The 10,272-nt window shown below is 52.0% G+C and overlaps 3 protein-coding genes across 6 annotated transcripts; 1 reads left to right on the top strand and 2 right to left on the bottom strand.

Annotated features, from left to right (window-relative positions):
* Positions 1-92: 92 nt before the first annotated feature.
* LOC117892235 (lysophosphatidylserine lipase ABHD12) lies at positions 93-3,604 on the bottom strand. Of its 3 annotated transcripts, XM_034798340.1 has the most exons (6): positions 3,445-3,604; positions 3,056-3,157; positions 2,529-2,565; positions 1,772-1,963; positions 1,318-1,436; positions 93-1,262 (listed from the first exon to the last, which is right to left on the bottom strand). In XM_034798340.1, the coding sequence occupies exons 4-6, from the start codon at positions 1,855-1,857 to the stop codon at positions 232-234; spliced, it is 1,236 nt and encodes a 411-aa protein (XP_034654231.1). In that variant the 5' UTR covers positions 1,858-1,963; positions 2,529-2,565; positions 3,056-3,157; positions 3,445-3,604; the 3' UTR covers positions 93-231. The 3 variants fall into 3 exon arrangements, with proteins under 3 accessions (XP_034654231.1, XP_034654233.1, XP_034654232.1); XM_034798342.1 differs by lacking the exon at positions 1,772-1,963; XM_034798341.1 differs by lacking the exon at positions 2,529-2,565.
* A 206-nt stretch (positions 3,605-3,810) lies between these two features.
* On the top strand, positions 3,811-7,325 carry LOC117892234 (ankyrin repeat domain-containing protein 13D). Of its 2 annotated transcripts, none has more exons than XM_034798339.1 (7): positions 3,811-4,038; positions 4,208-4,340; positions 4,415-4,729; positions 4,799-5,115; positions 5,174-5,269; positions 5,337-6,076; positions 6,142-6,374. In XM_034798339.1, the coding sequence occupies exons 1-7, from the start codon at positions 3,940-3,942 to the stop codon at positions 6,302-6,304; spliced, it is 1,863 nt and encodes a 620-aa protein (XP_034654230.1). In that variant the 5' UTR covers positions 3,811-3,939; the 3' UTR covers positions 6,305-6,374. The 2 variants fall into 2 exon arrangements, with proteins under 2 accessions (XP_034654230.1, XP_034654229.1); XM_034798338.1 differs by lacking the exon at positions 6,142-6,374 and adding an exon at positions 6,401-7,325 and having other exon boundaries at positions 3,814-4,038.
* LOC117892233 (exostosin-3-like) lies at positions 6,696-10,259 on the bottom strand. Its single transcript, XM_034798337.1, has one exon. The coding sequence runs from the start codon at positions 10,110-10,112 to the stop codon at positions 7,419-7,421; it is 2,694 nt and encodes an 897-aa protein (XP_034654228.1). The 5' UTR covers positions 10,113-10,259; the 3' UTR covers positions 6,696-7,418.
* Between the last annotated feature and the right edge of the window lie 13 nt (positions 10,260-10,272).

Raw genomic sequence — 10,272 nt, 5'->3', positions numbered from 1 at the left:
GGAAGCTATTAAGGGACATCCCTGGCCCGTGCCACTAAAGGGAGCTCTATATAAATCGTGTGCACTTTGAAGCAAAAAGAATCCATATTTTTGTTGCTATCCAAATGGCTCTTTTAATTAGCTTGTACATGGTGAAGAATTTGGAACGTTGTGGCTTTAGAAAACTAAATTAAGACTAACTTGTGTATAGTAATTAAAATAAATAGCATGGAGGGGGAACTCCTCTCGAGTCTAGTAGACAGCCTTGCGATAGTTCTCCACGAAATGCTGTATTAGGCCGGGTAGCTCAGGGGCCCGGCAAAGATACTTGTGGCCGTATCGCTTGCTGCGGTCAAAGCGGTGGAACTCCACCGGTCCCCACGCTCGGCTCCGGCTGTCAAGAGCTATACGGTACAGCTGGTAGCCCAGGTGGAAGGGCACTACGACGTCGTCCTCGGCGTGAATGATCATAATCGGCTGCGGAAACTCGTGCACGTGGATATCCGACTCGAAGCGTAGCCGGTTGCTGTACATGGGTCTTGAGATAGCGAAGTCGAACCAGGGCAAGTGCTTGAAGATCCTTGAGAAGGGGTGCAGGCGGATCTCGTCCCGGATGTTGGTGAACGGGCTCTCTAGGATGACACCACGCGGCGCCCGCTCCTTCAGATGGGCCAGCCTGGCGCACATGTGCGTGGCCACGCCCGTGCCCAGAGAGTGACCCCAGATGATGACCGGGTTGGAGGTCACATTCGCTATGTACTCGTAAACCATCATGGCGTCCCTTACCACGCCCTCCTCAGTGGGTGAGACGGGATCCGAGTCGGCGTACCCGCGGTAGTCAAAGGACAACACATGGTAGTTGAGGTTGCGCAGTAGCTTGTACACCTCCGAGCGGTGGCCGCTGCCCCGGGTGGCCGTGTTGCCGTGCAGGTAGATGACCACGGTTCCGCCAGGCATCCGCAGGAGGCGCTCGTAGAAAAGCTGCTCGTTCTCGGGTACGATCGAGGGGAACTCGGACTTTATGGCCGGAGCCAGGAGCCTGAGCTCTTGCTCGTAGTCGTCATCCCTGCGCTCATCTAAGGTGATGTCCTGGTCGAAGGCCTCCTCCACTTGCAGCTCCCTCTTGAAGCGGCGAACCGCGTTCCTCGGAAGCACGTGCCACACGCCGATGCGTACCCCATCCTCGTCCTCGTCATTTTCCTTGACGGTTATGTAGAAGTTCCGTGTCGCGTAGAGTCCGATGCCGGCGGGATTGGTGAGGTCGAGCCCCTTCGGGTAGGTAACTGCAAGAGGGAGTATGGACTTAGGATTGGCGGTTATTGTCTAGTGACTACTTACTGAATGTGAGGAAAAGGATGCCGCGCTGGAGCGTCACCGAGTAGCGGAAAACCAGAGGCAGCACCACCAATATCAGGATGAAGAACAGCAGACACACTTGGAGGCAGCGCAGGCCCACCCTGTGAAGGAAGAGGTGTCAGTGTGTTCCCGTGTGCTAGCTCTTTGTGATGAAATGAGGGGGGAATGTGGACTACAAAAGGGGAGATACACAAAATGAAGATGAAAAGTAGCAATGTCGATGAGATGTAATTGGTACAGTGAGAACCAGCGAAAACAGAACACGGAAGCGGAGCAGAGTCGACGGTGCCCGAAATGTCAATGTCACGATGACACGATGGCAAAAGTAAATAACGACAAATCAGTAGGTTTATACAGGTGGAATATGGATATGTTTACAACATCTAATCGAGCCGGGGGGACTCGAGATCGGTGCGAGGAGCTAGATGATACTTACAGCCCAATTAGCCAACTAATGAAGATCGTTCCGGGAATGATTGTAGCATAGCAAATAGTGTTTATAGTACTATGAAGCCCACTCATTGTTTTGGACGCTTTCGGTCTAATGCTTATGCGAGTTAAGATATGCTTTGGTTTGTTCGATTCGATCGGGAGTCAACGGATTCGATTGATTCTGACCGTGTGCGTACTTGAATTATTATCGAGTATTTTTATTTTGACGCGTTGGGAGAGAGAAGCAAACAGATTTCCAGATTATTAGTTTGTTATTCATGAGTTTGTTTTCTTGGAGGGGGGTTTTTTCAAACCGAGAAGCATGCAAGGCACCGCGATAACCGAACCGAGCCCGAGGGAAGCGCAAACTGATCCCCATTCTTTGGCCAAAAATTCCTTAAGGGCAACCTTTGTACCCGAGCTGATACTGTTGATAGTGGCGGTGGGTGTCGGCGCGGGTATTACGTGTGGTGCTTTGGGGAATGCATGTATTTAAAATATGATTTATGTAGGATGTGTGTATGTACATGTGAGGTCAATGAGGAAGTGAGTAAGTGGTGGAGCGATTTGATAATGACAGTCGGAGCGGCCGAGATATCAACGCAATACGAGCGTGACTAATGCCACTACCACGCTCGGCTGCCACGCGAGGGCAGATCGAAATCATAAGGGAACACAAACGGATTTCGTACGACTACAAGCAAACTACCGGATTAAATTAAGCGGGGGTCGGTTAGTGGGACAAACACACAGGGAATCACCTCTTGAAGAACTGCCGCCTACGCGCAAAGAGCATAGCTGCAACGAGTGAACATGTGAGTAGAGACAAAAAGAAGGGGAAAAAGAGAAAGAGAGAGCATTAGAAGGTTGCCAGTTCATAAATTCAAGTTCAAAAAGCCACCGAGAGCACAAGCGATATCCACAGCCAAAAGGCATGTCTGTAAACTGTCAATCGAGAGATCGAGACAGGGAGGGAGATGGGAGACACTAACGGATTTGCGAACTTTCTTTTTGATTAAATTATAATGACGTTTCACACTAGCGCGGATGGGTCGCGTAACGTTGTGGGTGGCGCGTCTGTTGATACTAAAGGAGGATGATGAGCGTGGGCCCGTCCCCCCACAATTGTTGAGCTGATCGCTATCGCTTGCCCTCCCCGCGGCTTATGTGGACCAGTTTGAATTGAACATGAATAACACATTTAGTTGGGATGCACTTGTGGCCAATTAATGCCTAAATTACCGCCAAGTGGCTGGTAAGTGGACATCGGTCGCCGACTCGGACTCACCGTGTTATATCAGTCCGTGGAAATGAGTGCCAAGAAAATGAAACCAGTGCAGTGCGTTCGGCTGATTAGGTAGTCCCTCTAGTCCAGCAGCTGCATGGTGGCCTGCAAGTTAATAGAAAACTGTTTTCAACACTTTTGATGAGAGGTAGGCTTGGGGGGGTGCAGTTGCGGTGCAGCCGCACCTGTAGTCAGACATTTCCACATTGTCACCGAGCCAAATAGAATCCGTTTATGTGGCAGGGGATGTGCTGTGGCTTTTTCTTTGTCCCCTATTGATGGGGGTAAGGGGTTTTCGACATTGTCTTTCAAGGACCCTTTTAGTGTTTACTGCCTTTTCACTAATTTTATGTAATAAAATCAAAGGATATCCGCAGGATTTCTGTTCTCACCACATACGCTCCAGGACTAGACGAGATGTCCTCCAATTTAAATATTTGTTCTCCGGTTTGTGTCGATTCCAGGTTTTGAGCAATTAACTAATTAATTTGATTGGATTTGGAATTTTTCAGGCGAACAGCTGTCACTGTTGTTATTGACTATCGATGCCTGCTAGAGATGAGATGCCAGCGAAAAACTTGAGCAGCAGTCACAATATCTTAGTCACTGTTTTGATAAGAACTACAGAGATTTGTTGTGGATGCTGCTCACTTATTCGAACTTTGAGCGATTTATAATGCATTTCTGACTTTGATTTTGAAGCGTCAATCTTCAGAAAATATCGCTATAATCGATAACCAAAATATCACTTCAAAATATATCAAAAAAAATGTATGTGAATATTTCGATACATCACAACCCTGTAAAACAAAAGAAATTGCGAATTTAAAGAAAAGGCGAGAGGGAGACGATTGCAATTGCAACGGCAGGGCCGAAACTTGGACGAAATGAAGAGCTTGGACGAAATTAAGGCGGAGTATCCGCTCCACTGGCATATCTGGCACGGCGACGTGGAGCAGCTGCAGGCCGAGCTTCAAATCGACCAGGTAAATAGTGGGTGAGGTGGGTGTGGTTGTGGCTAGGCTGTGATTCTTGCTGAAGGTAAAGCCGGACAGGTGTGTGTGCGCGCTAATTGAATTAGCGAGTTCTACCAACAGCCGACGGACAGCAGAGCAATAATAATAACCATAAACGGCAAAATTCATCAACTTACAGAATGATAAGGAAAAAATCGATCCGCGCGGTCGCACCCCCCTGATGCTGGCTGTGCGATTGTCAAATCTTCCCTGTGTCAAGTGCCTTCTAGCTGCCAAGTGCAATGCGACCTATGAGCACGAAGGCTGGTCAAGTGAGTGCATCATTAGATAGTCTCTGGCTGATGGAGATAAAGATCTAACACTCTCCCTCACATTTGTCCCCCAGTTGTACAGGAGGCCGTGTGCACTGGCGACGTAGACATACTGACTGCCATTATCGAGGTGCGTGACCTGCAGCGGCATGTCCAGCGTGTTACGCACGTGCCCAAGCTGCTGCAACACCTCCTGGACGCCCCCGACTTTTACATAGAGATGAAGTGGGAGTTCACGTCGTGGGTGCCTCTGATGTCGCGTCTCTGCCCCAGCGACACCTACAAGGTCTACAAGCGGGGGGCGAATGTGCGAATTGACACTACTCTGCTGGGCTTCGACAATAACACCTGGCAGAGGGGGAACCGCTCGTACATCTTCAAGGGCGCCAGTAAGACTCTAACCTTTCAGACTTTTACTAAGCTCACAGATTTTAAGCTCTCTCTCGTTTTCCCCGCAGAAGAGACGGCTACCATGATCGAGATCGACCACGACACGAACGAAGTAATGGTGGAGCAGATGAGCAGCGATATCGGGGACATTGTGGCTATTCCCCCCGCCCTGGGCACTGTGCGAGCCCGTCTGAATGCGCCCGTCATCACCAACAATATCGAGATGGAGAAGATCAGTTTCGAGCGCAACAAGTGTGGCATCTGGGGCTGGCGCAGCGAGAAGTCTGAGGCCATCAATGGCTACAACTGCAAGGTGTATGGAGCCAGTAATGTGGAGTTTGTCACAAAGACGCGCATGGATCATCTGAGCGAGGAGCAAATCAAGGTGAGGACTTCCCCTGTACTATTACCATTGAATCGCTAGCAACTCCAACCACCCCCAGAACAAAACAGCACGGACGCCTCTTCACAGTCTGCTGGGCATTGCCGATGAGGACTACGTGCCCCCCACAGACATAGCATCGGCACTCAAAGAGCGCGTAAGTAGAATTTATCTCTTGTATGGTCCATCTCCACTTGCTCTTGGCTAACCACCTGTTACTGCAGACACCCTCGCCGCGTTCTGGAGAGACAGCTTCCCTCTTGGCGGCCAGCGAAAGCGGTGGGCGCTCCTCACCCGCCGTTCTCCAGAGCAATGGAAGCTCTGGCTGCGCATCGGGCTCAAGCACGCCCAGGGCGTCAGTTACGCCCGAGGAGTACTTCAGCGACGAGGTCGATCTACATGGTCGGGACGTGGGAAAGCCAAAGAATTTGAGCACAAAGGTGCAGCGCTTCAAGGCCAACCTATGGCTGGCCGAGCAACATCCGATACGACTGCAGGAGCAGGTGCTTCCGATCCTGGACCTCATGTCTACCATGGCCAGTCCCCACGTGTCAAAACTGAAAGACTTTATAACCATGCAGCTGCCAGCCGGCTTCCCGGTCAAGGTGGAGATACCGCTCTTCCACGTCCTCAACGCCTGTATCACGTTCGGCAACGTGTTCGCCATGACCACGCCAGTGGAGTACGTGGCCACCCTCGAGGAACAGGACCGCGTCACCTGCCTGGTGGACGACCGCTGTTTCGATATACCCAGTCACTACACAACCCGGGGAGGCGACTCCCGGCGCCAGATCCCTTTGGACGAGGATGACATGCTGCAGTACGCCATCGAGCAGAGTCTCGTGGAAACTAGCGGTGCCTGCGGGGCCGAGGCCGACGACAAGGTGGACATCTGGGAGGTGCTGCGCGGCCAGAGCGTTGTTGGTTCCGACATGCTGCCCGAGGACGACGAGCAACTGCAGCGGTAGGTTATGGTTCAGATTTTGGTCTCTTTACAGGAAGCTAACAGGTGCAAACCGCCAACGCTAGTCACCCTCGCTTATCCTCGCACCTGCTTTCCCCTCACCACCAGTACGGACGGCACTCGCCGTCTCCCCATTCCCTCCTCGAGCCGCAGCCCCGCGGCCGCTCTGCCTCGGCGGGGGCTCAGTTCAAGAACGACCTCAGCTACATGAAAAAGATCTTCAAGTAGTCCCCAGCACCCAACACCTTCACTTGCCTCCTCCTGTGCTGCTAGATCGCATCTTATCCGAGCTTTGTGTGTTTCCGTGTTCCATTTCGTCCACAGGGTGCTGCAGGAGTCGTTGCTTGGAGCCCACGCCAATGCCAGTGGCTCACCCGCCTCCGAGGACGATGACGATGGGGGTTTTCGGTACGTGGACCCTGACCTGGCCATGGCCATGCGTCTCTCGCAGCAGGACCAAAAGAAGTACGAACTGGAGCGGCAGCGCGAGCAGGAGATGATCGAGCAGGCGCTCAAGCTCAGCCTGCAGGAACACTAGCCAATCAATCAGCAGAGGCACCAGAAGGCAAACAATCACCACTCCGACCAAATCAATCACGAACCGGCACTCGCTTTTCCCTTTGTGACGCAATCGATTCCAAAATTCAAGTTATATTTTCTAGTGTAACACTTTCGACTAAGTTGTATAAATATTATTTAAGTTGCCTATTTAAGTTCCTGCCCCTAGTGGATCCTTGTTTGAATTGTGATACAAGGCAGCATCAACAACATCCGCCTGGCTTGCTCTGATCTGCTCTCAACTCGTCCACTCGCGTCCGAACAACCACAGAACGTCTCCAGCTATACGATCTGTATACCACCAGACACCTCTATACTATTCTATGATAAATATATATGTCTATTTCGTATATTCATATGTACGATAGAGAAGAATTCATATTCATGTATGTGTAGAGTGTATCTGTAGATCTTGTAGTCGTAGTTTTTGCTATCTATTTAGCATTAAGTGCGTGTGGGAATGAACAAATGTCACATATCCTCCGAAATTTACATTTTCCTATTTACCTGTTTTCGTTTCGTTTGAAGATCTTTTGCTGACACCCACTGGTATCTATATATACATACACACACACACACACTATATATAGCTGTATTTACTAATCAGCATTATCACTACTTTGTACTAACAAAACACACACATTCATCACTCTCTGTGCAAATGAGTAAAATACATACATACTATGTGAAGTACACGAAATCCACATGAATCCACCTTGAATACATTCCTATTCGATGCAGATTCATGCCCCTCTATTGGATGCCCCGACTAGCGCTAGACGTGCTAGACGTACTTGAAACACTTTTTCCTGTCTTGCGAAATGTGAGTCTTGAACAGGACCGAGTCCGCCCGGTACTGGGTGTTCAGTAGGGGCGTGTAGCCGAACACCTGGCTGAAGAAATTGATGCACTTGTGGCGGTCCTCAAGGTGCTTGGGTCTTTGGCTGAGCGAAGACTTTATTCCTCGACGGCGAAAGCTCCAACGAGAAGTGATCTTCACCGGCGGCCTTCGGGTTATGTGCGCGACGAGGAAGTTCATGGCGATGTCCTCGCAGTTCATGTACTCATCCACCTTGTCCCTAATGGCCTGCGGCATATGATAGGTGTACCGGTACATGTAGTACTTGTGCAGGAAGGCCGCTCCGGTGAGCACCATGCTCAGCTCGCAGCTGCAGCTGTAGTTGTAGCGCCACGTGCTGCTGACGGCATCCCAGGCGTGGTGGCGGCCAGGCAATCCCACGATGCGATCGCGGTGCTCGCGCCACACCCGGAAGCCGAACACAATCTCGTCTTGTCCGATTTGAACGTCGTCGTCCATCGAGAGCACCGCCTCCGTCTTTATTACGTCCAATGGCAGGAAGCGGTTGTTGAGCGAGTTACGCTGTCCGCGTACAACTTCGACTGGCACTCCGATCTCCGGCCAGCGAAGTTTGATTTGCGGCGACTTTGGCGAATTCCATACCACGACCACCTTGTAGAGATAGGGCAGTCGGTAAAGGCGGCGCAGGGATCCCAGCAGTGCGTGCTCCCGATCGTAAGTCAAAATTACGATGGTGAACTGCTCCCTGGGGTAGTTCCCGCCGAGGGCCTCGCTGAACTCCTTACCGACGTCTCCAATTCCCTTACCGATTGGCCTGAATTCGGCATGGGATCCGATGAACTTTGCCTCGGAGGGAAGGGCGGGATCGAAGGGCTGCTGGGGGTATATGTAGAAGGGATCAACCCAGTCGTTCCAGACCTCCTTGGACTGCATGCGTAGAATCGTGTAGTTTCGGCAAAAGGCGGGGCTCGGATAAGGCGGCTCAATGGGGCCAAGAGACTCCTCCGGCTGAATGGTTAATCTTATCTTTGCCATTAAAGGCGTAAACGAACTGTTGAAAATGTGCTGAGAAACCACGCTTGGAATAGGACGAGGTGGTATCGCTAGGCGATCGCGTAGGCTGGCTATAACCGTATCCACCGTGGCCTGAACCGAACTGAGGTAGCGCTCCCAGATGAGACGGCCCTGGCGCCGCAGAAGAAGCAAGTCCGCGTCCTGGACGGCTCGCAGTAGGAAGTGCAGCTCCGTGATGCGAGCTTTGGGCATGAGGAGTGCCGCCCGACGCCAGTCCAGAGTCTCCGCGTATGGCAGTCGGAGTTCATCTGCTCCGAGGATGACGGGAATGGCCCCAGAGCGCAGCGCCTCGTAGAGTCGGGCCAGCATGAGGGTGGAAGCAACCCTCCCGTTGAGCGGCGGAAGGATCAGCGCAAAGGTAGAGTCCTTCAGCAGCTGCTTTCTGGAGGAATCCGATCCACAGAGCGTCCAGTCGGACACGGAGTCCGCCTCTTGCTGCTCCGTGGCAGGCACGCACTGGAACTGCAGCTCGAACTGATCCTGAGTGGGCCCCTTGGACATGTCCGTCAAGTGCTCCAGAATGAAGTCGTCGAGCGGGTTGGTGGCTTGAGAGTCTGTTCTCGGTCTCATCTCTCCCTGGAACGAAATCAGGTACTTGCGGCGGGCGGGCACCATGCTGGCACACTCCTGCCAAACGTCTCCTCCGGGTGGCCCCAGGATGGGGGGCACAATCAGATCGTAGCCGAGCCGGAACTGGTTCATCTCAAAGGCGCTCTGCACGACAATGGCTCGCATGGTGTTCTGCTGAAGCAGTGCATTGGTGCGGCGGGAGGAGAGGTCACGGCGTGCGAGGTTGAGCAGCACATGGTTGCGGCCATCACCGCCCCAGAAGGGCAGGTTGTACAGCTTCTGCATGTCAATGGGGCAGTCGTGTGTGTGGCTGGGTGCCGTCGGCTGCTGCTTAACCAGGAGAGCTTCGCCGACTACAACCAGGAAGATGCAGGCCTGCGTTGGATCCGTCACGATGTGCGCGATGGAGCCTAGAATCTGTATTAGAGTCGTTTTGAGGAACTCATCGATGTCGTAGCCAGATTTGTGGACACAGTGCTCGTCGGGGTCGTATAGGTACACTGGGAAGCCAGAGGTGAGGCTGCAACGGGAGTGGTCGAAGCAGTTGTGCATCGCACAGGTGGCGGCTACGCCCGTCGACACAGTATTCATCTTTTTGGGCAGCGAGTTGGCCTGGAGGGCGAGCGGCAGGGTAATTTTGGGAGTGTCTCGCACTGCCTCTTGTTGGGCCTCCTGCGCTTGCTTCACGCCAATTTTGAGCTGCTCCAGCGTATTTTGCTCACGCAGTCGCTCCTTCTGAAGCTTCACAAGTTCCCTCTGGTACTGACCGATGCCCCACTGCAGCTTATGGATATGGGACTCCAGCCTGGTCGCCTCGACAGACAGATCCAACTTAACTTGGTGAGCTCTGTTCATACGGTACACCAGACAGGACACCAGAAAAAGCAGCATGAGAAGCAGGGCGAAAATATTGCGTCGGCAGTGGCCTATCCAGCCATTCTTGGCCACAACCGGTGATTTTTCCTCTTCGCTACTGCTGTCCAGTTGCTGGTAATCGTCGCCGTAGCTGGCCATGTCGAAGGAACAAGCGATAGTTACTTATCCTTCCATATATGTATGTTTCACTTTCGGTGGAGTTTTAAACGTCTGCTGAAATACCTACTATATACATACATACTTCCAAATTCTCTCCCAAGTTCAAAAATGTCCCGTCCCCTGTGCTGTGTTAAGTCTT

The sequence above is a fragment of the Drosophila subobscura genome, chromosome E, assembly GCF_008121235.1.
Source record: "Drosophila subobscura isolate 14011-0131.10 chromosome E, UCBerk_Dsub_1.0, whole genome shotgun sequence".
Lineage (NCBI taxonomy): Eukaryota > Metazoa > Arthropoda > Insecta > Diptera > Drosophilidae > Drosophila > Drosophila subobscura.
This window is presented reverse-complemented; position numbering and strand designations above follow the sequence as displayed.

What these genes read in the sequence shown, in the direction of transcription:
- LOC117892235 (XM_034798340.1), bottom strand. Translation starts at nt 1,857, where the DNA reads ATGAGTGGGCTTCATAGTACTATAAACACTATTTGCTATGCTACAATC. An exon ending in ATTAGTTGGCTAATTGGGCT is followed by an intron (nt 1,437 to 1,771) that starts GTAAGTATCATC and finishes CTTCCTTCACAG; the next exon opens with GGTGGGCCTGCGCTGCCTCC. An exon ending in CATCCTTTTCCTCACATTCA is followed by an intron (nt 1,263 to 1,317) that starts GTAAGTAGTCAC and finishes TCCCTCTTGCAG; the next exon opens with TTACCTACCCGAAGGGGCTC.
- LOC117892234 (XM_034798338.1), top strand. Translation starts at nt 3,940, where the DNA reads ATGAAGAGCTTGGACGAAATTAAGGCGGAGTATCCGCTCCACTGGCAT. An exon ending in CCGAGCTTCAAATCGACCAG is followed by an intron (nt 4,039 to 4,207) that starts GTAAATAGTGGG and finishes ATCAACTTACAG; the next exon opens with AATGATAAGGAAAAAATCGA. An exon ending in TGAGCACGAAGGCTGGTCAA is followed by an intron (nt 4,341 to 4,414) that starts GTGAGTGCATCA and finishes TTTGTCCCCCAG; the next exon opens with TTGTACAGGAGGCCGTGTGC.
- LOC117892233 (XM_034798337.1), bottom strand. Translation starts at nt 10,112, where the DNA reads ATGGCCAGCTACGGCGACGATTACCAGCAACTGGACAGCAGTAGCGAA.